At 40.3% G+C, this 27,683-nt stretch overlaps 1 protein-coding gene across 2 annotated transcripts in view; it reads right to left on the reverse strand.

The window, feature by feature from the left end:
* The window catches only part of Rnf128 (ring finger protein 128), a 105,841-nt gene that overhangs the window by 53,836 nt on the left and 24,322 nt on the right, over positions 1-27,683 (reverse strand). The window contains exon 1 of one of the 2 annotated variants that reach the window (XM_085838008.1): positions 6,535-7,224. The exons of the other annotated variant lie outside the window; for it this stretch is intronic. Within the exon in view, the coding sequence (XP_085694134.1) occupies positions 6,535-7,018 (484 nt within the window). The 5' untranslated portion in view covers positions 7,019-7,224. Of the gene's footprint in view, positions 1-6,534; positions 7,225-27,683 lie in introns of those variants that run through there. 2 annotated transcript variants of the gene reach the window in all.

Raw genomic sequence — 27,683 nt, forward strand, 5'->3', positions numbered from 1 at the left:
GAATTTAGTCATTACTTGGTCCCTACAGAAATTAAGGAGCCTCTAATTTGAAATATTTCTATCTTTTTATTATATGTTCTTCATCCTATGAAATCCTAAATTCTTCACAGAATATGGCGTTTACTCTATTTCGTACACTCAGACAACACACACACACACACACAGAGTTAATAATGCTCAATAAAACATAGCCCCATTGCCAGGCCTGAGATACCTTTCTAGTGGATCTTATGACCCTCTGGCATTTGACTTCTTGGGAGCCGACGGCAATTTAAAAGGCATTTCTAAAGTACACCCAGAACAAAGGCTCCTATGAAGAATCTAAAAATTAAAACATAAAAATGACTACCATCTACTCTGAAGGAAAATGTATATCAACAAATAACAACCAGCAAAAGGCAGAAAGTATGAAAAGAGATGAGATGCTGTTTGAACTGATATTTTGTTTCAGGTGTGGACTACAGGGGTGAGTTGGGGGGGGGCTGTATAGAAATGCCACAATTGAGGCTCATAAATATGTGTAATTAGTGTGCAATAATTAAAATTGATACTGGCATGCACAAACTGGCCCATGCCTGCATTCCCAAGACTTAAGACTTAAGAGGCCCAAGCAAGGGGAAGGCCGAAGCCAACGTAGCCTATGTATCTACTTTCAGGCCAGTTAGGCACACATAGTGAGACCCTGTCTCAAATAAATAAACAAAGCTAAGCAATTTTTAAAGAAAAAAAAAGTATCTTCAAGGATGAGGAAGCATTTGTGCTGAAATTTGAAGGATGAATGGGTTTCTGACCAGCAGAGTTAGAAAGAACACATGGGTAAAAGTGAACTCAAGTGAACTCAAACAGCATGTTAAAGATCTTGCTGCACAGCTGGGCAATGGTGGCTCATGCTGTTAATCCCAGCACTCAGAAGTTTTAGGCCAGCCTAGTCTACAGAGTGAGTTCCAGGACAGCCATGAGTACCAGGAGAGCCAAGGGTACACAGAGAAACCCCATCTAGAAAAATCAATAAGGAGCTCGCTGCCCAAGCCTGATGACTGGAGGTGGCTCCCCAGACTCTAAGGTGAAGGAGAAAATCGACTCCTAAAGGTCATCTTCTGAGTTTCCCTGTATGCTACGGCATGCACAGCACACACTCACAACGATTTAAAAACTATTAAAAATGCACATTTAAACCACTGATACTAGGAGAGGACAGATAGGAGTAAAGAGGGATATAAAGTTTTGGAATGACTTTGAGACCAATTCAGTTGTGTATGTTATGCTGAGCAGAGTATTTTAAAATGTATAGGCAAGGGCATTTATGTGATCAGAGCTGCATTCCGGTAGCAACATGGAAGAACTGTGTACAGGAAGAAAATGACTGGAGACAAGGAGACCAATCAGGAAGCTAGCTGCTTCTGTGTCTCTCCAAGAGAAGACACAGGAACCGAAAGCAGGGTATTAATTATCACAAGAGAGAAGGGGACTGTGTGACAGTATTTAAAGTGATAGCATCAACTGGATGCTGCAGCTGTTATAATGGGGGGGGGGGCTGTGAGATGCAATGGAAAAGAGCTATGAAGGATAGTCTGGAAATGGATTTGGCATTGGTATTTCATATTGGTAAATTATCACCACCCAATGCTTTAATCAACTTATTCTAACTTATTCAAGAAGCAAAGAAAAAAAGGAGTCCAGAAGGAACTAGGATATTGGGATGGTGATAAGTCAGTCTAAAAGCAAATTTCAGGGCCAGGCTTGGTGGCTCAGGCCTTTAATTCCAGCACTGGGAAGGCAGAGGTGGGCAGATCTCAGTGAGCTTGAGTCCACCTGGACTACATAGTGAGATAGCTCAAACCAATAGTATTTCAAGGTTCTTTTTGAATGGAAAAGGAAAAGATTGGTAGCTTGACTGAAAAGAAGCTATTAAAGAAGAGAATGTCAAAGCTAGGAAGATCAAAGGAGTTTTTCCTTGTTTAAAAAAAAAAAATCTCTCCGGTCTACTCTCTGCCTAGAGGGTTTAAATTAAGATTTTGAGTTATGCAGACTTTGAAGTACCATAGGCTGCTCATTTTCAAATTTTGGTCTCTAAACATAGGACTCAATTTTCATTTTATAAAATACATTTAGCTAGCTTACTGGGATTCCTAAGAACATTTCGTCAACACTAGCTCATTTAATCCTACAACCTCAAGAGATTTATTTTTTTTTTAAATATTCCTACCTTGAATAAGAGAGAATTCAGAGAAGTAAAACAAGTGTTCTAGAGATTAGAAATAGTGAGTGGCAGGCCCCATTCTTTTAACTAATGCGCTATAGTATCTTTCAATAAAGTATACAAGCGACTTTTCTTTTTCTTTTTTATTTATTTATTTATCTTTTTTTTTTTTTTTGGTTTTTCGAGACAGGGTTTCTCTGTGTAGCCCTGGCTGTCCTGGAACTCACTCTGTAGACCAGGCTGGCCTCGAACTCAGAAATCTGCCTGCCTCTGCCTCCTGAGTGCTGGGATTAAAGGCGTGCGCCACCACGCCCAGCTAAGCAACTTTTATATACCACACTATGCTTGATGAAAGAGCAGCCAATCATTAATGTACACTATTTAGTTCATTCACTTTTTAAAATCTAAAGCCCCCCAGAAACGCTGCTTCTCCTATCACCTTTTCGCACATGTTTCAAGTACTTGTAAATGTGCCATAAATGAGGAACGCTGTAGCTCTACATGGGTCCTTTAAGAAACCCATGCCTGCCCCTATTGGTGCAAGGAAAATTGGACCAGCAAGTATACAGATCACTTCAACCCGTAGGCTGAGCTCAATTAGACAGCAGACATGGCTTAGGCCCATCTGCTTGATCCGAGAAAGAAGTTTATGTTGTGTAATAGAGAAGGCATGCTTAACACACTTCATTGTGAAAATCGACATTTTAGATGGCTGCAGTGCTTACTCTAAATTTTGGCTGCTCTTCGTCTGATTTTCATATTTGAAGTGACTCTGAATAGTTAAACTTTGCTACCAAATTCTCCTCAGAATTCTCTTCTCAGTTCCTAGATCACTTTGGTTGAAATATATATATTTTACACACACACACACACACATATATGTGTGTGTGTATATATATATATATATATCATATATTTCATATATATATATTTCACATGTATTTCATATATACATCACATATCTCATATATATATTCCATATATATGTATATTTCATATATATTCCATATATATGTATATTTCATGTATATTCAGGTATTCCACAGCAAACTATTACTTCATATGTATCCTTTGTAATACCTTCTCTATGTGAAGCTGGGTTTTCTGAATAGTTTGCAATCATAATAAAATACAAATATAATTTGCACAAGTCGATAGTAGACTACACTTTCTTGCGTTTGTGTGATTTTTATTTTTTGAGACAGGGTTTCTCTGTGGAGCCCTGGCTGGCCCTGAACTCAGAGGTAACAGATGTGCCTGCCTCTGTTTGGCATGGAGTAAAGGCATGCACCGCCATCCTCAGAGAGCAGAACACCTTTTCATCCACTAAACTACAGCTTCCTCTTCCTAAATGATTGCTCGATATTGTAAAATTTCTCCAAAACGGAATAAATGAATGAATGAATAAATAAATAAATAAAGGTTCTGCTAGGCATGGCAATGGCCTGTAATCTCAACAGGCAGTACAATCAGCCTACAGCCAGCCTGAAGTCATTGGATTACAGAGTGAGTTGGAAGCCTCTCTGGGCTACCCAGTAAGATCTTGCCTCCAAAACAAGTAAACAAAAACAAAAGAAATGGTTTCAAACCCCTCATTTCAATCACTTGAAACAATGGGTATAAAAGATTTTCCAGTTCTGGTAGGTGAAAGCAGAGGTATTCTGTTCAAATGATTCATGTGTAGCCCCCGTGTGCTACCCAGTCTGTGAAGACTGGGTAAACAAAGAAGGCAGCAACGGCTTTTCATGTTTGGTGGCCCCATGTAATACATAATGAATTAAAACTTAAACCTCCGTCCCACTTACCCACTATGGTCAAGCAGCTGCTTAAAAGGAAGCCCCAGATTTGTTCTCAGGAGAGAGAAAAGCAAACAGCACACAACACGTCCCAAATCCTCAATGGCAAATGGGAATGAAGTCCTTTCTCTCTATGCTGAAAAGTAGTAGTTTCTCTAGGAGTTCCATAGAGAAGTGTCATTTTATGCCTCAAAAGTATCTGTTAGCTTTTTGGGTAGTTCATATAACAGCAATATTGTTTGTGTCATCAATTCGGGTACTAAAAAGCTTCAAAAGTACCCAAATATCTTTCAGTGCACTTGTGACTTTCTTTCTTCCTATATGAGATCCTGCAATGCAAAAGACCGAATTAGATTTTCAGGACATCCATGTCTTCAAAGTGGTAACTGGAAAACCATATATTTGTACACTCACTTTTCACTTCTTCTTATCATTAATCTATTATGCAACTAGCATTTATGGATGTTTCTCCTCTGCTACCTAGCTTATATGTTATTCTTAGTAATTATCACAATATAAATATCATCTTCATTTACAAGTAGGGGAGCCAAGACTCAATAAGGTTAAATAAGCTGCCCAAGGTCACAAAGCTATTGTGTGTTAAATCCAGAACTGGACTGTCAATCTTGACTTTGATGAATGTCTGTTTTTCCTACTACACCATAGTCCCTGTTAATAAATAATAATAATAATGTGTAGATGGAAAGCCTAGCACACAGTAGGAGCTCACCAAAAGTTACTTTTGTCTCCTAAAACTGCCAGATAAATATCCTTCACACAAGTCCAGTCATTTAACCTGGCGTGCTCTCAATAAAATATATTATTCAACTGAGAATCATTCATGCAAATGAAGCTCATTTGGAGAAGACTAAGTCAAATCCTTGTAAAATCACATAGCCAAATAAAGACTTGAAATTTTCCTAAGCCTCATTATTCAACTTGAGTAGCCTTTAAAATGTAATTGCATTCTAATCAATGCATTATCATCTAGGAAAGATAAGTTTGCTCCCTTAATCAATATACTAAATCTAAGAACTGCAGCCTTTTAGAGCTGATCTTGACCATTGTGTTCTCTTATCTCTGCTGTATCTGTGCATGCTCTGCCAACTTGGTGCCCACCTCCCAATGCTTACACTGCCATTTGACATGTAGCTTGGACAAGGTCGTCACAAAGCTGAGCAAAGCAAGGGAGGGAGCTTACAGGAACTCCAATCTCTGGGGTTCCGGGTTCAGTGCTCTTTCCATTGTGCCACACAGCCCCTCACTCAGGGCCAGAGCTCTCCAGGCCAAGCCAATGGTAGTACTGCAAGCAAAACACACATTCTCATGCAGTTAAATAACTAAATTCCTTCCTTCAGGGACTCCTAAAGGAGTCTCTGTCTCTGCTAACCTTTAGTTACACTGCCCTAGACTCTAGAAGGTTTGATTTCATTTTTACCCTAGAGGCAAACCTGTGGATAATCGGTTTCTTATTATCCCGTCTCATTTGACTGATGAGAGAGTACCAAGACTCAGAGTTCAGATAAGTTGCCCAAGGTCACAGGACTAGGAAGCACCAGCGCAGAAATTTGAATCAAGGTCTGACTTTAGGCCCAGCTCTCAACAGCCAGGAAACATTGTTATTAGACTCTTCCCTTCTCTCTCCTGTTCCCCTGCAACACACACACACACACACACCACCACCACCACCACCACACACACACACACACACACACACACACACACACACACACACACTTTGTCCTTCAGGTCCTAGGATCACAAACCACAAAAAGGAGGTTTCTGTAAAGGCAGTTGAAGGGAGTTAAATAGTCACCCCCACCATGTCCACACATTTCAGAAGTACCTGGATGACTTTTTACAAAGTCTGGGCCTTTATATTATTTTATTTTATTTTCAGTAACATTAATCGCCTGCCTTGGAACTCAAGAAGCTAAATCAGGTTTGTCAAGAGGCAACAAACAAAAGCACTGATAAGAAGAACTACTTGGGATCCAAGACCACTGGGCAGAGAACTCCTAAGCTAAAGTTTCCACAAAAATTACAATGAGGTTAGCTGAGTCCTGTAACATAATCTTGTACTCGATTCATAGGAAATGTGAAGAGAAACCCAGAGAGAGGAGAAAAATCCGTTTTTATACTGCAAAGCGATTCCCAGGCAATGTTCTCCCTCCTAGTTTAAAAGCCAATGCCCACCCTCCCACACCCTTAATCCCAGGAAAGCACCCCTGTGAAACACCAGGAAAAGAAGCGAAAACCCCAACTGTGCCAGCCTCTGCGACCCCCCCCCAAGCACCCCACCCCGTTTGTCTTACCCTTTTCCACCAGAGGCAAATTAAATTCTGAAGAATTCTTTTGCACCCAACCCCTACACCTGAAGTCTCTTGGGAGGACCCTGCTCTACTTAGTGGGGGCAAAAAAGGGGGCACCCGTTTTCTTTCCAAGCAAAGGGACAGGGAGAGACAAGCAGGGAAGGAAACCGGGGAAGCTGGTCACCAGTAGAGGTTTGAAGAGCTGCAAATTAGTAGCTGCACTCACCCGGGTGAGACATGGGGATGACCTCATTGCGGGTCCCAGGGAAGTTAAAGATGACCGCTCCAGAAGCCCCTCTCTCGGAAGCCAGATGGATCTTGTCCGCGAAGGTGCAGCCTCCACCGCGTTGGATGAGGGCCAACCAAGATACTTGCACCGTGCTCCCCCAAACCGTGGGCACCGTGAAATTGGTGTGCGGGTTACAGGCGTTGAGCGCCCCGGGCCCGTCGGGCGGTACGAGGACCCCGGAGACGGGCTCCAGCGGTGAGTCCTGGCCGTACACGCCCTCCTCGCTCAGCTCCCACACCGTGCGGTTCACTCCGGTGTGCGGAACCCGCCAGGACACGTTGAGGTACGCGGTCCACACGGCTTCGGCTCCCCGGGAACCGGGCGCGTGCGGACTCAGAGCTAGAAGGAAGCACCAAGCCAGTAGCCGGGCAGCTCCGCAGCCGCCGCGGCAGTAGACCCCGATCCCGGGCGGCGGCCCCATGGCGCGCACTCGGCAGGCGACCCGGGCTGGGACTAGGTGCGAACCAGGTGGGGAGCCGGCGGCTAGCAGCGGGCGCGGGGCCAGCGAGGTCGCAGGCTGCCCAGCCAGCCTGCACGCAGCGTCAGCGGCCAGGCTACTGCAGACGCAGCTCCTGCAAGCAAGCGCTAGGGATGCTCGCTCGCGACTGCCGCGGCCTCGTCGAGCTCTCGGACGCTCGCGCGAAGCTCCGCCCACCCGGCTGGGGGTAGAGGTGGCTGGGAGAAAGAGCCAGCGAGCGAGCGAGCAAGCGGAGAGGAAAAGGACACTGCGGGATCCGCCTCTTAAAAGGGTCACAGGATGGGAAAACATTACAGGAGAGACTCGAGGTTGGCCAGCCAGGTGTGTCCTGTCCTTTTTAGGAAGAATCCTCGGCCCGAGAAACTGGAGAATGCGCCAGTTTACAAGCTTTCAGTTCGGAGTCGGATTGGAGTTGGTTTTGAAAGGCACAAATTCCTTCTCCTTTGCCTGAAGGGGAGTTTGGGCTTTGTGGTAGGAAAGTACTTCTCAACAGCCCCAGGTCCAAAGGGTGTGAGTTCTGAGTAGGTGTTTAGTGCTGGGGTTAGAGGCTTCCTGTTTCCCCCTCCCCCTCCCCCCGGAAAGGACAAGCAAAGCACGTCCTCATTGCTCCCTTTATTTAATTACCTTCTTAGTGGCCCCAAACAGCACGTTTCTCTTTCCCTGATCTCAGCAAGTGCTATACGTGTCTTTCCTACCGGAGGCTAACACACTACACCAGATGCCTCTTGCAAGCAATTTTGATAACCACAACAGAATTATCATCTCCACACACCTCAAAGTCAAGCTCCCCTTTTTATTCACCTTCCACAAATTAGGTTTGACCTAACTGATTTTCCAGCGAGATTCATGATCTTAACTGTAGTTACTTTTCTTCTCTTGATACCAACTAGAATGAGGCCGGCCCACCTGGACAACTCACACATGTCTCTTGTCTATGAGTTAGTCATAGTTCAGCATACATTTCTGTCAATACTATCAATGACTACATTTACTGGAATCACTAAAACTGTGCATGGAACTAAGCTGAATGAATATACCAGGTGACAGCCAGTTTAGAATTTATTTATGATTTTGAATTTTAGACAGAGTATCCCTGTGTAGTCCTAACCAGCCTGGAGTTAACTATGTAAATTAGCACCATAGGCATACTTTAGGGCAATCCTCTTGCTTAGCTGAGATTACAGTTAAAGACATGTGCTACCCGGCCCGGCTTCTGAACAGTTTTTAACCTTTAGAATTTACTTCTCTGTGCCTCGATTTGTTTATAAATTGTAAAATGGGAACGAAAACATTGAGCGCATGGAGTTGATCAGATGGTTAAAAGTCTTCCTGTAAACCACTCAGGATGCTGTTTAGCTGAGTATGAAAATTACGTTAAATATTGTTACTCAACAAGTTCAGGGGCACAGGAGTTCTACAATATCAATTGTCGTTACCTCCCGGTAATAACCAGAGACCGTACTGTTTATGAATCCAGTCTTAGCTACATTTTTGGTTCAGTCTAATTTCCAGCATTCCCAATCACTCTCATCTCTAAATCCTTGGCTAAGCATTTACTTAATAGTATTTCCCATGATTAAGCATAGGTTTATTCTATTCTTGATTCTCTTAGGACCCTAGAGAAACCTAGAGGAAAATTAACACCATCTATCAAAGACCCAGCTAAAATACAAGTGAGTATTCTGTGAAACACGAACCTTGAGTGTTAAAAGAAGCTTTAGGAGCCATTTAGAGTAGGTATGGGGCCAGTGGAAAAATATCCGCCCCCAATGTCAATGATGTTAACCTTTGAGATTTAAAATAACCCCCCTAAAAAAAAAAACAGAATAGTACCAGCCACCTATAGTATTAGTATAATTTCAGAAATTATCCGAGTTTGTTCATGGAGAACAATCAAAACTCAACTAAACAATAATAGTTGAATGAAAATCAACTATATTGTTCTTTGAAGAGAATGTGATCAAAAGAAAGGAGGTATTTTATAAGATATCTACAAAAATAAATAGAGTGGTGCTTATTCATTTCCTCCATTTATTATTTCTTAAGTATTTCCTCGCATGTACTATATGCTATGAACTAAATGTAAGTCAAATAAAATATCAGTTATGCTTTCTAAAAGCTCATGAATTAACTTCAACGGATAAGAAGTGGACTAGAGAGATGGCTCAGTGGATAGGAGCACCATCTGCTCTTCCAGATGGCCTGAGTTCAATTCCCAGCAACCACATGGTGGCTCACAACCATCTGTAATGAGATCTGGCACCCTCTTCTGGTGTGTCTGGAGACAGCTACAGTGTACTTACATATAATAAATCTTTACACAAGAAAAAAAAAAAGAAAAGAAAAATAGAAAAACAAACAAACCAAAAGGATAAGAAGTGATCATTTCATTACTGACTAGTGTATGCATATGGTACCGTCTCTACAATAGAGGTTACACAGCTCAGGCCAATACTGGACAACAGAGAAGAGTTCCCTGTGCTGAGCTCAAGAGGATTAGTCTTTCTAGGCAAAGAGCAACACAAGAGAAGGCATGGGGACCTGAAGTGCTGGAAACCTGCGATTACACCAGGCCTTCTAAGTGCAAAATGATTGAAACCGAGAGTATGAAAGGAAGGTTATAGAGAGAAAATGGGGGTTCTGAGAATGAAGTGCAGTGGTAGAGAACTTGACTAGTACACTGAGGTTCTGGGTCAATCCCCAACACGACAAAGTTCAAGGAATAAAAATAAAAGATAAATTCAAGTGCTATATAGAGGCCAGACCTTCAGAGTTTGGGAGAGTAAAGCTAGTAAGTATATGGACTTTATCCAAAAACAGTAATATAATCAGGATTTAAACAGAGAGTAATATCAGATCTGCAAGTTAGAAATCACTATGGCTTGTCTGTGGATAATAGATTGGAAGGAACAAGGGTAGTATCAGGGAGCTGAGGTAGATTTTTGACAATACTCCAAGTGGGAAATAAAGGTAACCTGGACTAGATAGGCAGTAGATATGAGCGGATGTGGGCAGAATGGGGAATCGATTCATCTTAAAGGCCAAATCAACAGCACTTATTTTGAGGGATGCTACAGAAGGAGGATGGAGTTGAGCCTAAAGACTGGATTGTTCAGACAGGGAGTAAAGGAAGAGGCCTTAAAATGTGTACAGTTGATAAGAAAGAAAGAGATAAGTTCACTTTAGACGTGTTGATTTGAGCTGTGTGTAATGGAACCAGGTAGAACTCTGTAGTAAGTCATTGGCTTTTCTTCTTATTGAACACTTACTAAATGAAAGGCACTGAAGAGGCAGGGGCATAAAGGGAACAGTTCTGTTCTCAATGAAGTCAAAGTTTAGCAGGAGAGTCAGAGAGAGAGAGAGACAGATGATAAGCCTATATAATAATGAGCAGTATGATTTAGTAAAGCATAGGTGTTACCTAAGCAGAGAGGGTAAAGACGATCAGGCATAAGTAATACCACATGAAGATAGCAGAGAACAAGCAGAAAACTTCCATTCAGGAGTTAGGTATGGCTTGGATATATGCTACCAAAGGTGAGTTAATGAAAAATGAAACTAGTCAAGTAGGTGGAATGTAAAGAATTTCAAACAAGCAGAATCGTACACATATCACATATGAGTACATGCATAAAGGAAATTTGACAACATGATTAATGATTGTTACATCTAGATGGTGGGCAAAGAGATATTAAATTGTGTTTTTTTAACTTTTCTGTATATTTTACACTTTTTGTAATTAATGGGTTTAAATTGTGAATTTAAAATTTTTAAATTGTCTTTCATATGTATGTTTGTTTTGTTTGCATGTATGTGTGTGTATCATGTAAGTGCCTGGTACTTATGGAGGTCAGAAGACAGCATTGGATCCTCTGGAAGCAGGGTTACAGACAGTTCTAAGCTACTACAAGAGTGCTGGGAATTGAAACCATGTCCTTTGGAAGAACTCGTAACCACTGAAACCATTTTTTCTATTCTCTAAGTGGTGGATTTATATTGAAGCTAGTGGAACAGATGAATAATATAACAAATCTCAGTTTAAAAAAATATCCAGATTGTTTTGAAATCAAGACTGGTAATAGAAAGACTAGTGAGGAAGCTAACATCATCAGATCTCTTTTGGCGGTCTAGCCCAATTATGAAATGAAGACATTAGACTACCGTAGCTTGATGACGCGAACCATTAAGCATCCCCTTGCTCTGAGTCCGTCCTCACCAAGCAACCTTCTTATTATCATTTAGCTTCTCATGTAAATATGCCTACAGGGAGATAATGTACTCATCAGCAAACACTAGTATCAGGTCCATTTGGAGGTTATACTTCTCATTATAAATTAATCAATTGGCATTCTGGCTTACATATTGGTCTCCTGTGAATTTGGTTAACTCTGAGTCAGTCCCCAGGAGGCCAGCCTCTGGTTATACTACCAGTTAAATTTCAAAGCTTTCAAAGCTGAGAACCAGATTGTCGATCCTGATTGCATCAACTGTCTTTCCATGATGAGTAACTTGCTGGCTGTCCCTACCTTATCCCCATGTCTTACTGCAGAATATTTTCACACTACAACAGCTGCCCACTACTAAGAGTTAAGCCTGCTGCTGATCAGGCACATCACCATTGTCAGGGAGTTGACTAGAAATGCTAGCACCCACTTCTGCCTGAGAACTTGCAGTACCAGATCTCACTCCTTCACAAGCATCACACCCTGAGTAAGACTACACTTTTCCTGTTGGAAAGTTCCTGTTAATGTAGTTCAATTCTCTCCCTCCCACTTCCCAACTCTTTCCCTCTGATTCTGGGCCTTCAGTGTCTCTATAGTATCCTTGCCCATATCCCTGTTCAACTAGGGCCTTCGCTCTCAGGAATGGCCCTGAATCAGATCTCACTTGATTCTTGACAACTGAGTTGATGAAACCTAAACATATTCTCTCAGAGTGCTACTCTCCTTAAGGATAATAACACTAGGTGTTTTACATGCATATCTCTTCTTTAATCCCCCCCCCTTTTTTTTAACAAAACAGGAAACAGGCTCAAAATTAGCAGCCAGCCTAAAGTCATAGTTAAACAGAAGCAGAATTCCAAGGCAGTTCTGACTATAAGTATTAATAGCTGATAATGACTCACACCATTCTTCTGTAGAGTGGCATGCACACTGAAACTTTTTTTATGCTAAAGAAAGTTTAAGGAATGTTTCGCATATGCATTTCAGGCACTGTCACCATTGAGGGAGGGAATAATATCTGAGCCAAGATCCTTTTTGAATTCTTCAAATCCTACCACAAAGATGAACCCTGCCAAATTCTTCTATTAATACTAGCAAATGAAACAGCCCTGAGCAAGCTCTATCTAATAATGAACTGATAAACAGAGCAGCATCCTTCAGGAGCAACAATATGGCACCACTGTGAGAGATTACATTTCCTATCACCCGGAGTATCTACAGAGGCATAGAGATGGTCAATAGTGTGCAGCCTAAAATATGTCTGCAAAATTAATTGGGATATCACATATGACTTCTTACCACTAACGAAATGACAAGACATAGCTTGAAATGACTAATGCCTTCCATGTCGGTGATGCTGTAGAAATACAAGTGGATAACATAGTTGTGCAGGATCTGTAGAGAAAGCATGACAGCTGCTATTTAGGTAGGAAGATAAAAATGGTGGGGTGTAGAGAGAAAGAAGAACTGAACAAAGGGAAGCAAATTGCCATCATGTAAGGCGACTTCATGTTTGCAGATAACATACCATCACTTGCAAATGCAGACACAACTCAAATTTGCTTGCACTGGCCTTCAGCACAAAATGACCATATATTTGAAGTTTATCATTCAGTCCTCATATGCCACTCCATAGTCTAGATCCTGTTGTGGATGGGCCTGGTGAGGTTTGTAATGATACTGGGAAGGGCTTCAGACAAGTAGTGAGTCATGTACTCAGTGACTTCTTGTGAACCAAACTCCAATGAATAAAGGAGCCAATCGCTGGGTGAGTAGGAGGGGCTTCCAGGTTGGATAGGGGAAGAGAGGAGGAGGAGAGGGAGAGCAGCTTTTTGGATGGGGATAGCATGAGGACAAGATGTAGCTATGAGTGTCCCCGAGCTTATGGCAAATCCTGGTGGATTTGCCACCATAGAAATTAGATTTTATATGGCTTACAAGATTAGGATCCTAGTTGTTGTGTCCAGAGATTGAGCTACCATTGTTTCTGAACTAAGTTTGTGTGGTATTTTTCTTCTCAAAGTGACTCAACTGCTTTCCAGAGAATAAGGTACGGAAGCAAAGCATGGGTTTGCCTGATGTGCACAGCAGAGGCAATGGGCTGGCATGGTAATGACCCGCCAGTGGGAATCTAGCAAGCTGGGTGGAGAGATTTTGGAGTTCTGAGTCAGAGTCTCCATGAGATAATAAAAGGCCGGCCATTGCAGGCCAGTGCATGGCTGGCCAGGCCACAGGAGCAGAGTTGCCGGCACAAGCACTGGGACTTGCAGGTTCTGTTTTAGTATTTTCCCCAACAAGATCAATAGAAACTCATTTCAATCTCTACCCTTATTTTTGAAGTTGACTGGTTTATGACACTAGAAATTCTAGTTCTTCTTTCTCAACCAAAAGTGGGAATATTAATGATAAATTGAATAGATTTATTTTGAGCCACTTACTATTTCATTAGATTATAGCATAGCAATTCTGATAACACAGTTAAGTTCAGCTTCACTGAGAACTGCATAATTAGGAAATTTCATCATTTTGTGAACATTACATCATCATGTACTTCCATAAACCACTATCGAGTAGCCCACTACACAAGTGTAGTACATGATAAAACCTGGATAGCACACTATTGTACTGAGCATGGAGGGCAGAAAAACAGTCAGAAAAACAGCCAGGAACATTTGTATATGCAAAAACACCAAGGGACAAAAAAGATAAAAGAAAAATATGGTATAAACCATTTTTAAATGGTACATATATATGCAGCAATTATCATGAATGGAGCTTACCAGTCTCTTACCAGAATTTATACACACTGTATATTTATACAACACTAAGTTAATAAAAATATTTTTCTTCCTTCAATAGTGAATTAGCCTTGTACTACATTGATACCAGTGTTGCTCCCCCACCCCCATTATTTCTCCCAAAGAGCCTGTTCAGAGAAAGAGCCTGTTCAGAGAAATTGAAGGACTCTGAAAGCAGATCACAAATGCAGTCAGAGACTGTATTGTTGGTATCCAGACGTTGGACACTTTTTGCTCATGAGCTTTTGGAGATCATTCATATAAAAGACTATTTGTTCTTAGGAAAATATTCACCAGCAAAGAAGCCTTTAAGAAGACAGAGAAATTTTGTTTGCTACTTTTTCCTCTGTAACAAATATATATATATATATATATGAACTTGGACTATTTGCTTAAGAAAATAAGTTTTCTTTGCTTGTTTCATCTTTTTTTAGTTTATAAATGTTTATATTTTAATTTTTTTGTAATAATCATTAAAACACAAATTTTACAATCTTTCTCTTCCTCCCTTTCTTCATCCCTACTTCCCTCTGTTCCTTCCTTCTCTCCTTTTCTCTTTTTCTCTTTTTCTCTTTTCTTTTCTTTTCTTTTCTTTCTTTCTTTCTTTCTTTCTTTCTTTCTTTCTTTCTTTCTTTCTTTTCTTTCTTTCTTTTCTTTCTTTCTTTCTTTCTTTCTTTCTTTCTTTCTTTCTCTCTCTCTTTCTTCCTTTCTCTCTCTCTTTCTTACTTTGGAAAGGAGCTCTTGTTATGATTTTCTGGCATGGACTCATGTTGTAACCCAGGCTGTTCTCTAAGGTGCTTCAGTTCCCTGACTTAGTTTCCCAAGTGCCAAGATGACTCTTTCTATATATCTTATTTTGTATGCCTTTTACACTTATTTATTATTATATTATTTTCACATTTAAAACTTTTTTTATTAGCAATAGAGACACAAATGCTCACACTGTCCTAGGCCTACACAAGGACAGGATCATCAAAATCCCTACTCCCCACTTCTCTGTACAGTCTTCAGGGAAATAACAGGAACAGGACGGTCATCCACTGTAATAACAAGGTCTTCTGGCATTTGTCTTTAAGCAACTGCCTTAGGATCTTCTTGAGTGTGCTACTCTTTATCTCAGAAATATGTCCAAGCTTTATTTTGTTCATTTTGTAAAGCACAGAATCACCTTAAAAGAGGATAATACTTTGTGAGCCTTATATTTTTAAATTTCACTTGTTTAACTTTTTGAGATGATAATATAATTATTCCTTCCTTCTATCCCCTCCCTCCAAACCCTCCTATATACCTCTTCTTGCTCTCCTTCAAATTCACAGCCTCTTTTTGCATTGTTTTACATACCTATATGTATATGCAGATACATATACATAAATACAGCCTGTTAGTCATTTGAGTTTATATATGTTTTTGTTTTTCAAAACAGAGTTTCTGTGTATAGCCCTGGCTGTCCTGGAACTCACTCTGTTCCAGGCTGGCCTCGAACTCAGAAATCCACCTGCCTCTGCCTCCCAAGTGTTAGGATTAAAGGCGTGTGCCACCACTGCCCGGCCGAGTTTATATATTTTTAAACTTTTTAAGGAGCTATAGGATACATGTAGAACTTTCTGATAAACATTTTACCAAACTTTCTTGGAAATCTCTTTTTTTCTCTTATACTTTCTTTTCTTCTTACATCTTCAGCTATGCATTCATTACATGACAGGGAGTTTTCAGTTTCATTTTAAACTTACGGAACCACCATCATCTATCACTGACCAAAATGTCATTATGTGGCATATGACTATACATCTAAATAGATATGATTTTTTTAATGTGTAAGACACATAATAGAAGAGACATCCCATGAATGATATAGACCCAGTACTAACAGTAAATAAGGCACAAGTTAAACAATTTAAAATGCACCTGGGCAATACAACCCACAAACAGAATTGGATTCCTTTTCAGTTGTAATGGCATTAGCTATTTCCTACAAAAACTGGTGATATTGAAAAGGCATTTTAAGAATTAGTATCCAGGTTTAGGGGGAAGCTCCTTGGTTTTCTCACTGGGACAGTGAGAAACATTCTAAAAAAGTAGGACTATTAGTTCCAATGCTCAGTATAGAGCAAGCCCTCAGCTAACTTCCCACTGAGGATTGAAAAGTTGGAAGCTTGCCCTCTAAGATCAGGAACAAGACAAGAATGCTCACCTCATTACTTCTGCTCAACGTAGTACCAAAAGTCCTTATATTACATAAGAAAGAGAAATGAGAGCCATTCAAATGGTAATGAAGGAAGAAGCAAGCATCATAACATGGTAAGAAGTTCTATGATAAGTGACCTTTTTCCCCCTTTGATTCAAGAAAATTAGTGCATTATAAAAACTCATGTATGTGAGAGATCTTACAGGTCTCCAGAAAATTAGAAAAAAGTAGTCAGATATTATTGAAAGGAAATGAATCCTTATTAATATTTTGGTAGCAGTGTCCTCCAGGGGCCATGGAGGAGCTATGGACTAATGTGAACTTCTACCATGGCCTCTTTTTGACAACCTTTTATACACAGAATACCATAAAACCTCCTGGAAACAACTTTTGAGACTGATAACACATATTCTGAAAGGTTACAGGGTAGAAAGTCAACGAAAACCAATCAGATTAATAAGACGGTGTCCTAAAAAGACATTGAGATAGACATTGAACTTACAGTGACCTCAAAATGACATAGAATAGGAAGAATTTTAACCAAAGAGGTAGAAGATCTCTACAGCAAATGCTATAAAGCATGGGTGAGAGAAAGTTAAGACAGCACACATAATTGGAAAGACACTAAGCTGATGAATAGAAAGAATTAATAGTTAAAACATCTGTAATACCCAAAGTGGTCTACAAATTCAGTGCTTCCCCTATAAAAATTCCAATGTCATTATTCACAGAACTAGAAAAGCCCCTAAACATTTGTTTGGAAGTACAAAGGCTCTGAAGCAATCAAAGCAGCTTCTAACAAAGCTGAAGGGTAAGAGATGCAGCTCAGACTGTAGCGCACTTGCCTAGCACACACAAGGCCAGCACCATATAAAACTGGGCATAGTGGTACACACTTGTAAGCTCAGCATCTTGGAGGTTGTGAAAAGAAGTTCAGGAGTTCAAGATCATCTCTGAGTACACAGTGAGTCTGAGGCCAGACTGGGATTTGAAACCCTGTCTCAAAATACAAGGAGATAAGCTGTGGAGAAAGTTTGTTTGGAATCAAGAGTGAATAAAATATTTGAAAGTCACAACTTCAATCAGGAGCTGATATTAAGAATATGAAAAGAATTCAACAAGAAAATTAATTACCCTCTTAAAACTGGTAATAGAAGTGAACAGAGATTTCTCAAAAAGAGAAGCAAATAACCAGGAGAGATATTGGAAATGCTCAAAATCTATACTCATTAGTGAAATGCAAGTGAGAACTATGAGGAAGTGCATTTTATACCTGTTCGATTGACTGGTATGGAAACTGTAAAGGACAAATAGAATGTAGGCAAGGTTGTTGGGAGAAGGGAACCTGTGCGGCAGTATGAAAAACAGAATGGAAGTGCCTCAAAAGACAAAAAAAAGAAAAAAGAAAAAAAGGACTACAGTAAGATCCAGAAATCTTACTACTGGGCATCTACCCAAAGGTCATGAAATACGTGTTGAATAGATTGCTACATTCCCATGTTTGTTGTAGCACTCCCCACAATAACTAAAATAAGGAAACAACTGTAGTGTCTATCAATGGATGGTTGGATAAAGAAAATGTGGCACACACACACTATGGAATACTATCCATCCTTTAAAATCAAACCACATAGATAAGCCTAGAAGCCATTATGGTATGTAAAGACAGCATATAGGGGGCAATTACTGCATTATCTGACTAATACATAAAATCTGAAAGCCAAAGTCATAGAAGCAGAGAGGAGGATGACAGCTTCCAGAAGCTGGGGTTAGGGTACTGTCACAAGGAAAGGGAGATATTCATCAATGGTACCAACTTTCACTTAGGATGAATAGTTTCTAGTGATCTATTCCACATCATGTGATTATTTAGACTATAGCTAATAATAATGTGTATTGCACATTTCTAAATAGGTTTAAAGCCTCATAATGAAGAAGACAAGCATCTGACATGATGTGTATGTTAGCTAGCATCATTTTATTATTCTACAATCTATATGCATTGGACAAACATCTCATTGTACTCCATACAGTTACATAGTTACTATTTACCAAAAATAAAATAGCTCCCTCAAGTCTCAGGGATCACCACAAAAGAGAAGGGGGAGAAATTTCAGAGCCAAAGAGGGTAGATACCTATAGAAAAACAGTATTTATTGAATGACAGTGCAGCGACACACATGAACTCAAAGTAGCTGGGACTATATACATAAGACTTGCACAAAATCAAGTCAGCTAAAACCACAGCTCCTCAAATAGTGACATTCCTGGTGACTAAGTGTCTTAGTTAGGGGTTTCCTGCTGTGAACAGACACCATGACCAAGGCAACTCTTGTAAGGACAACTAATTGGGGCTGGTTTACAGGTTCAGAGGTTCAGTCCATTATCATCAAGACGAGAACATTGCAACATCCAGGCAGGCATGGTGCAGGAGGAGCTGAGAGTTCTATATCTTCATCTGAAGGCTGCTAGCAGAATACTGACTTCCAGGCAGCTAGGGGGAGGGTCTTGAAGCCCACACCCCCAGTGACACACCTATTCCAACAAGGCCACACCTACTCTAACAAGGCCACACCTACTCTAACAAGGCCACACCTAATAGTGCCACTCCCTGGGCTGAGCATATACAAACCATCACACCCGTCATCAAGGAAGTTTCTTTTTCAGCAGATAGAGGCTATCAGAGAGCTTCGCAACTGGTCAAGATGCAGAGAGCAACTCACTGCGGAGTGTCTCTTCCCAGTTGATACATCTACCACACTCTTATATCTAAGGCTAAAACAGCATCGCAGAGGATGGGGTGGGAATATTGTAAGAGTAATTTCTCCTTAGGGAAGCATGCTCCAGTAGATGGCCCCTTGCCCATGCACACACTGGCAGCACTGAATGGCGTCAGTGGTTATATTAAGAGATAGAAGAGCAAACACATTATGTTGGGAGGGAAAAGGTGAGGGTATAGGGGAAGAACTGAAAAGGTGGATAGGAGTTTAGACTGTAATTGAGAGTTATACTGACCTAAAGACTTTATTGACATGAATGAATATTTGAAGAATAAAAAACAAACAAACAAACAAAAAAAAACAAAAACAAAAACAAATGAAAACAAAACCTTAAAAGTCATTTGGGAGCTGGGCGTGGTGGCGCACGTCTTTAATCCCAGCACTCGGGAGGCAGAGGCAGGCGGATTTCTGAGTTCGAGGCCAGCCTGGTCTACAAAGTGAGCTCCAGGACAGCCAGGGCTATACAGAGAAACCCTGTCTCGAAAAATCAAAAAAAAAAAAAAAAAAAAGTCATTTGGGGAAAAATAGAAAATTCGAAAACTAGCATTCTTATATGTGCGTTTCCACCGTGTGTGATCACAATCACCTACTGAAGCCAAGACTTGCCCTTTAGACGCTAAAGTTTCCAGGGATGTGGGCAAAGGCAAACTTGTATTTGCAAGGGGCAAAGTCACAACTTCACAGCTGCCAACTATATGCATTAGGATTAGCTACAGCTGCCCAGGGCTCCAAATTGATCAATAACCTGGAGTAAACAAGTATCTGGCAATAAGTGACCAAGTGCTAGTCCATAGACGAGACAACTGCAATTGGCTAGTGGCCTGCTTCTGGTTCACACAATAATTAAGTTCTATCACCCCACCCAATGAAACAAATGCTATGGTTCTCTTGGTAAGAGGAAAGCAGCAAGGGACAAGCGAACTATCAGCAAGAGGGTATTATATAGCTATGTTAGTTTTGATTCACCAAAACTATACAGTGTACAGTATAGTAACTTTCCTGGGGGGAAAATTACTAACAGGAACATCAAAAGGAAGACATACCCAGATGTACTGAACCACAGTTCACCATGGCATCCATAAAAATCGCTTTTTCCTAAGCTGACCCTCATCCAATTATTAGGGCAGCATACTTTTTGAAGTCTCTCTCTGCACTGTCTTTCTATGCACCTTTGAGTGCTGATAGGATCACAATATTTTAGGATCTTTACAGCAAACTCATTCAGACATAGGAATCAGTCACTGCTTAATATTCTGTATGCTGTCCACTCTGGAGCCACAGAAAGCCTTTTTACCAGAGGCAGCCAAGTGGCTCTGCAATGTTTGCTTTACATAGTAGAGGGGTGGCAGAAATTGAAAGCTTGGAGCTCTTTTTGTTTGAAGAAGTGTCTCTTTAAGTTTACCTTCAATGAGCCCATCAGTTCATTAAACATCTTATTTTCTTAGATGACAACGGAGGTATTTAGAGAGCTGCCAAGAGCACATGTTTGGGCCATTCACAGTGCTTAGGGCACAACTCTTTGCTCCTTTCTTTTCAGGCCTTTTTATTGGGTTGGATTCAAGACAGATTGAAAACTTTTTTAACACACACGTTCCAGGAAGCAGGCAAATTTATAATCAGTGCCACACCCATGGCATGTAGCAAAAAAAAAAAAAAAAAAAAAAAATTCAAGTTTAAAGAGAGAGGCAATAATTTCTTGCTTCAGAATAGTATCCTAGAGTGGAATTATATTATTTTTGGTCATTCAGCTTTCTCTTCAATAGAATCTTCTCACTACAAGCCTTGTGAGATAGCATGGAACAACTTAAGAACAAGCAGACTTTTCAGAAATAAACATTGCTAGCCCAATCCTACCTGATCTTTGCAGTCACCATACAAATTTAGGCATAAAACTTAAAAAAAAAACTAATTTCCACTCTCTGGTGTACTATGACATATGAAATCACAGAATGATTACCTGTGGGTGTACACGTTATACAATTTTCTATTTTGGTGTTTCAGTGATCTAAAAGAAATTTGGGGCTAGGGATGTCACTCCGTTGATATAGTGCTTGTCTACTTGCAGGAAGCTCTGTCTAGGATGGATTCCCCAAGACTGTGTACAACTGGGTATGATAGTGCACATCTGCAATTCCTGTATTTGAGGGCTACCCTCTGCCTCGTAGCATGGTTGAGATAAGAGTGGAATACTTAAGACCCCGTCTGAGAGACAGAGGGACAGACATAGAGACAGAGAGACTGACACAGACAGAGACACAGTGGGGGGAGAAAGCTCACCTATTCTCTAATAATTATAATAAACGTTTTGGGGCTGGAAAGATGGCTCAGAATTTAAGAGGACATGGTGGCTCATAATTGACCCTAACTCCCATTCTAAGGCACATTTCACTCTCTTCCGGATTCCATGGACTCCTGCATGAATGTGGTGCACACACATATGCTCAGGTATATGTGCATATACATAAAATAAAATAAATATTTTAGAAAAGTAATACATATTTTTGAAACTTCCCATATCTTTCTTCTGGGATGACCCAAAGATGAACACAACAAAGTCTCTCCACTAAATATCTTGGTCCAACGGGTGTGTGTGTGTGTGTGTGTGTACATTATTATTTAAAGCATAGTTTGCATAAAATAAAACAGACTCTCTTAAGAGTACCAGTTCTATAACTTTTGATAAACATACTTAATGATGACCACAATGAAGATCTAAAACAATTTCTCCATTCCTCCAAGTCCCTTATGGTAAGCTTTTAGTGTCTAACCCTCCTCTTTATTCATAACCACTGGCAACCACTCTTCTATTTCCTTATAATTTTGTCTTTTCCAGAATGCCATATAAATGGAACCATTCAGTCTTTTGTGTGTCTGACGTCTTTCACTTAGTAAAATGCATTTGAGAGTTGTCTGTGGGTTGCTTTTTTTTTTTTTTTTTTTTTGCGTCGGCATAGCATTTAAACAAAAGAATGGTCAGAGAGATGAGCGCTGTGAGTACAGAATCCTACTTGAATATCGATGCAGGAATTTAGAAAGGTTTCGTGGAGTAAGTAGCATTTAAGGAGGGCCTTAGAGATAGACTATTTTCAGAAGCTCGGAGGACAAGAGAAGAGAGAGGATTTCAGGAACAAAAGCTCACAGCCAGGGTTTGAGCTTGGCTAGGGCACAGGCAAAGGCTACGTGGGATGGAAAGGGGATGTTAGGGGCTCTATTGACCTTGAATAACATGTTAAGGAGTTGGTCTTGATTCATTAGGAAGTAGAAAGCCACTTCAGAGTTTTGATACATGCTCTCTTTGGAAGAAAGTTAAGTTTTACCTGTAAGCAGTCCAACTACCCTGCCTGAGCTGAAGGAGTTTATTCCCTATGCTGGTGAATGTATGGTGGCGAGTTTTAAAACAAGGTGACAAACTGCATCTATTGATAGCCATAGCATAATCTCCCATTTTGTTTACACTCCCAACAAAATGTTGCTGTATTCCAGTTTCATTACAGCCTCACTATTTATTTTTGGGATTTTTTTTTGGGGGGGGGGCATGGTTCTCTCTCTCTCTCTGTTTTTGGGTTTTGGATTTTCTTTAAGATTTATTTATTATATGTAAGTACACTGTAGCTGTCTTCAGACACTCCAGAAGAGGGAGTCAGATCTCATTAGGGATGGTTGTGAGCCAACATGTGGTTGCTGGGATTTGAACTCAGGACCTCTCTGGAAGAGCAGCCAGTGTTCTTAACCTCCGAGCCATCTCTCCAGCCCCCTATTTATTTTTAAAAGAATAATACACATTTTTAAAACTTTCAATATCGGCACAGTCCTATAATAGTTTCTGAGGATGATACAAAGATGAATATAACAAAGTCTCCCCGCTAACTTTACACTGTCCTACAGATACACGATAGAAAGTGCATCTGTATAAGTTATAAACAGCTCACAACTTGTCTATAACTCCAGTTCTAAGGCATCTCACACCCTTTTCTGACCTCCAACAGGGCTCCTGTGCACACATGGTTCTCATAACACACACACACACACACACACACACACACATACATACAATAAATATACTTTTAAAAAAATCCATGTAAAACTGTTGCCTAGAGATAGTTTGCTGCATTCATGTGTATTCTTGGTTAGCTTTGCCATCAGGGTATCAGAACACCAAGCCTTGTTCTAGGAATCTTCTTTCCTAGTCCTCCATTGGAACATTTTCCACTGGGGTAAGAGTCAAACATTAGAATATCTGATCTGTCCTTGCAGACAACTCACTCTAGAAACCCCAGTTGAACAGCATTCCTTTCTTTGGGAGAAACATGTTATCCACAGACAAACTCAAATCCCTTATCTACAAAGAATTCATTTCTGTTTTGAACGCCTTTTTAGATACTCTTAACCAGGTATTTCACCAAGGAGAATATACTGATGTCCAATAAGCACATGGAAAACTGTCCAATATTGCTAGTCATTAAGAAAACAGCAATTTAAAAAAAAAACACAGTGTGGAGGCTGCAGAGATGGCTCAGTGGTTAATAGCACTTACTGTTCCTTCAGGGGACCAAGGTTTGAGTCTCAGTACCCACATGGCAGTTCACAACTGTCTATAACTCCAGTTCCAAGTTATTCAACACCCCTTTTTGACCTCTGACAGGGCTCCTGTGCACGCACGGTACTCATAATCCACTCACACACTCATGCACACACAGAGAAAATATACTTAAAAATCCATGTAACTGTATGTATGGCAAAATGGACAAAATGAATAAGAATGACAGCTAAAATAGTAACAACAAATAATGGTGAGGACCCCATGACACTGGAACATAGCAACATTTTTGTATGGGAGTGTAAAGTGGCACACCTAGGATGGGAGTCAACCTGGATTTCTTATAAAACTTATCATGAAATCTCAGATAAATGAGTCATATTAATAAAGACATCCATAAAATTTCATTTCTTGTTTTATTAACATTTTTGTTAGTGTACAAAATTGTATCTTCATATGTGTACAACACTATACTTTGTTCGTATACTTTGTTGTACTCTTGTGTTTTCTTCCTATTTTCATAGTTTCTTAGGCACAGATACCAAATTCTGTAAACAGCTTAGTTATATTGCAATAAGTAAATTATGATACTATGGAATATTATTTATCAATGAAAAAGGAAAGGTTTGTTAATATATGTTGTTGTACGCAAATACAGCAATCTAGGTGGCTATCCAGGTATTTGTTCTAAGTACAAAAAGGCAATTCCAATACTATGATTCTGTTTATACAACTTTGGTTTTGTGTTTGTTTGTTTGTTGTTTTTTTGTTTTTGTTTTGTTTTTGAGGCAGGATGGTGTTTTTTAACAAGTGATCCTCCTAAGAGTCCCTTGATCCTGTGAAGGTTCTGTGCCCCAGTACCAGGGAATGCCAGGGCCAGGAAGCAGGAGTGGGTGGGTTGGGGAGCAGGGCGTCTAGGGGAGGGGATTTTCAGAGGGGGAAACCAGGAAAGTGGACAACATTTGAAATGTAAATAAAAAAAAAACCCAAGTGATCCTCCTGTCTCGGCCTTTAGAGTGTTGAGATTATAGATGTGTGCCACTTTGCCCATTTTCTAGAACACCTTAAAAAACCTTTAAAATTATAAGGACAGAGTAATGGAAAACAAATACACGTAGCTGGAAAGCACGAAAGGGGTTTCTCCCACTGTTAAGAAGGGGTTGTAAAGTAGAAGAGTATGCAGCTAGCAAAAGTATTACCCAAGAAAGCCTTGTGATAATGAAAATCTTCTGCATCTGGACCGTGCTGTTGATCACACGAACCTCCATATCTGATAACACTTCAGTACATACAAATGAGTTCATGTAAAACCGTTGAAATCAAAGGTGCATGGATTATATCACTGCCAATTTCCTGGTTAGGGTACTGTCTTAGAGTTATGCAAGGCAGAAATTAGGTGAATAGTACATAGGACCTCTTATTTCTGAGAAGTGAGCACTAATCTGCAATTTAAGGGAAAGGAAAAAACAGTCAGGTACATGCTGCTTACAACGCATATTATTTAGACTTCATTTCAAGTATTAGAACTATTATTAGTTTGGGGTAATGAAAACCTGGGTATTTTCCTTTTGCATGAAGAATGAAAAGCAATGAAAACCACTGTGTTTCTAGTTTTAACTTTGTTATTGGGAAAACGGCACCCAAATGGGGCGACTTGGACTTCTGCTATGACAGTTTTTAGCTCTATTGAGGTTATGGGAGAGTTGGGGGGAGGATTTTGAGCCCCAGAGGGGAAGGGAACCTCACAGCAAGACCAACAGAGCCAACTAACCTGGGCCCTTGAGGGTTCTCAGATCCTGAGACAGTAACCAAAGAACATTTATAGGCTGGCCCTAGGCTTCACTGCACATATGTAGCAGATGGGCTGTTTGGTCTTCATGTGGGTGCTGAACAACTGGAGCAGGGGCTGTCCCTATAGCTGTAGCCAGACTGTGGAATCCCTTCCCCAACAGGGCTGCCTTGTCTGGATTCAGTGGGAGAGGATGCACCTAATCAGGGCCAGAAACTTGATGTGCCTGGGTGGGAGGTGGGGGGTGGGAAGAGTGAAGGTAGAGGGGAATACCCAGGGGAGGCCTCACCCCCTCAGAGGAGTAGCAGAGGGGGGGATGGGGGAGAGACTGTGTGAGGGAGGGACCTAGAGTGGGGACAACATTTGGGATGTAAATAAATAAACAATATTTAAAAACAAACAAAAGTAATTTTAATTTTATATGACTGAAGAACACTTGATGGTTTTAAGCATAGAAAATATTTTTGGTGGGAAGCCTAAACATGGAACAGATATTAGGAAATAGTCAAGAGTAAGGCTCATCTACATAACACTGAAATGCTGGTTAGCATGACACACTCAGTTACTTTGTTCAGCTAGTATGTTTTCCTTACTTTTATATCAGGTAAACATGTATGATATTAATGATGGAAAGGGGTTATTAAAATAGAACAGGGAAGAAGAGCAAGACTGTAAAGGCTTTGATCAGGAAATAAGTAGTTGAGTTGAATAAGTTTAGAAATGGAGGCAGGACAACATGGAGGAAATGTAAGGAAAACTGTCTTGCCTTAAGCAATGTTCTGATTCACTGTACTGTATCAGGGGTTAAGAATATAAAGTACCCCCCAGAGCTGTGTCTCTAGCTGCATATGTAGCAGAGGATGGCCTAGTCAGCCATCAATGGGAGGAGAGGCTCTTGGTCCTGTGAAGGCTCTATGACCCAGTATAGGGTAATGCCAGGGCCAGGAAGTGGGAGTGGGTGGGTTGGGAGCAGGGCGGGGGAGGGTATAGGGGACTTTTGGGATAGCATTTGAAATGTAAATGAAGAAAATATCGAATTAAAAAAATATAAAGCATTCATGCTTTTAAAAGTTGTGATGATTTTCGCTTAAATTATAAACAACAACCTTACCTTCCTGGATTTTTTTCCTTCAGTTTTGAGATCGGCTTTATGCTTTGTGAATTTAATTTCCTTTTCTGTGTGAGCTAAAGTGTAGTTTCCTTAAGTTCCTGCTCATTTGTCCGTTAAAAAAAAAGTGAGCAGGGGACCTGTGAGATGGCTTAGCAGATAAAGGCAGTTGCCGTCAAGTCTGATGACCTGAGTCTGATCCCTGGGACTGACTCATACAGTGGAAGGAGACAAACAACCCCTGAAAGCTGTCTTCTGATCTGCACTACATTTCTGCTGTGACTTCAGCATGAGCATGTCTGATTGTGTACGTGTCTGTACACTCATACAGGCACACGCGCACACATATGCTCGCACGCACACATAGACACCCACAAGCACCCGAACTCAAACACATACACGCACAGGCAGCACACTAAAAAAATTAAATAATTGAATCAAATTTCAATTATAAATACCAGTATATAGGAAGCAGTGATAATAGAGAATATACCAGGGCCAAGAAGTGGGAGTAGGTGGATAGGAGAGCAGGGGGAGGGGGAGGGTATAGGGGACTTTTGGGATAGCATTTGAATTGTAAATGAAGAAAATATCTATTAATATCTATTAAAAATTGTTAAGAAGTATATAATTAAAAATACACTTGGATTTGGCATTTAAATGTTGTTCTTTCAGGATGAACTCATGTTTTATACACCACCTTAATCTTATGAGCATGTATCCATAAAAGAGTTTCTATCCACTCACTGCTCTTTTTCAGGAAAATTATTCACATCTTTGAATGCTTGGCTTTAAAACAATCAATTCGATGGATTTTTGTTATATTCAAATCTGCTTGGCTGACCTTGCCTAATTGAGTATCTTGGTGTTCTCTTCTCTCTTCCCTTTTTTTTTTTTTCTTTCTTTTCTCCCTTTTGGTGTTCCTTAATTGAAAGAGTTGCCATATGGTGTCAGAAGACACTGGAAATTTCACTTCAGATGCCATTGTGACAAGTTACCATTTAAATATGCTTGAGATGAAGATGAAAGTGTTAGAACTGGCAAAAAAAAAAAAAAAAAAAAAAGGTTCACCATGCTCTCTGCTGGGCCTTCCTTTATAAGATTGGGGCAAAACAAAGTATAAAACTATTCACTGTGTCATCTGATTGTACAATGGCTTGAGGAAGGGAATGTCACTGGAACTTCAAC

Source organism: Mus caroli, unplaced genomic scaffold (genome assembly GCF_978045245.1).
Source record: "Mus caroli unplaced genomic scaffold, Mus_caroli_1 scaffold_5, whole genome shotgun sequence".
NCBI lineage: Eukaryota > Metazoa > Chordata > Mammalia > Rodentia > Muridae > Mus > Mus caroli.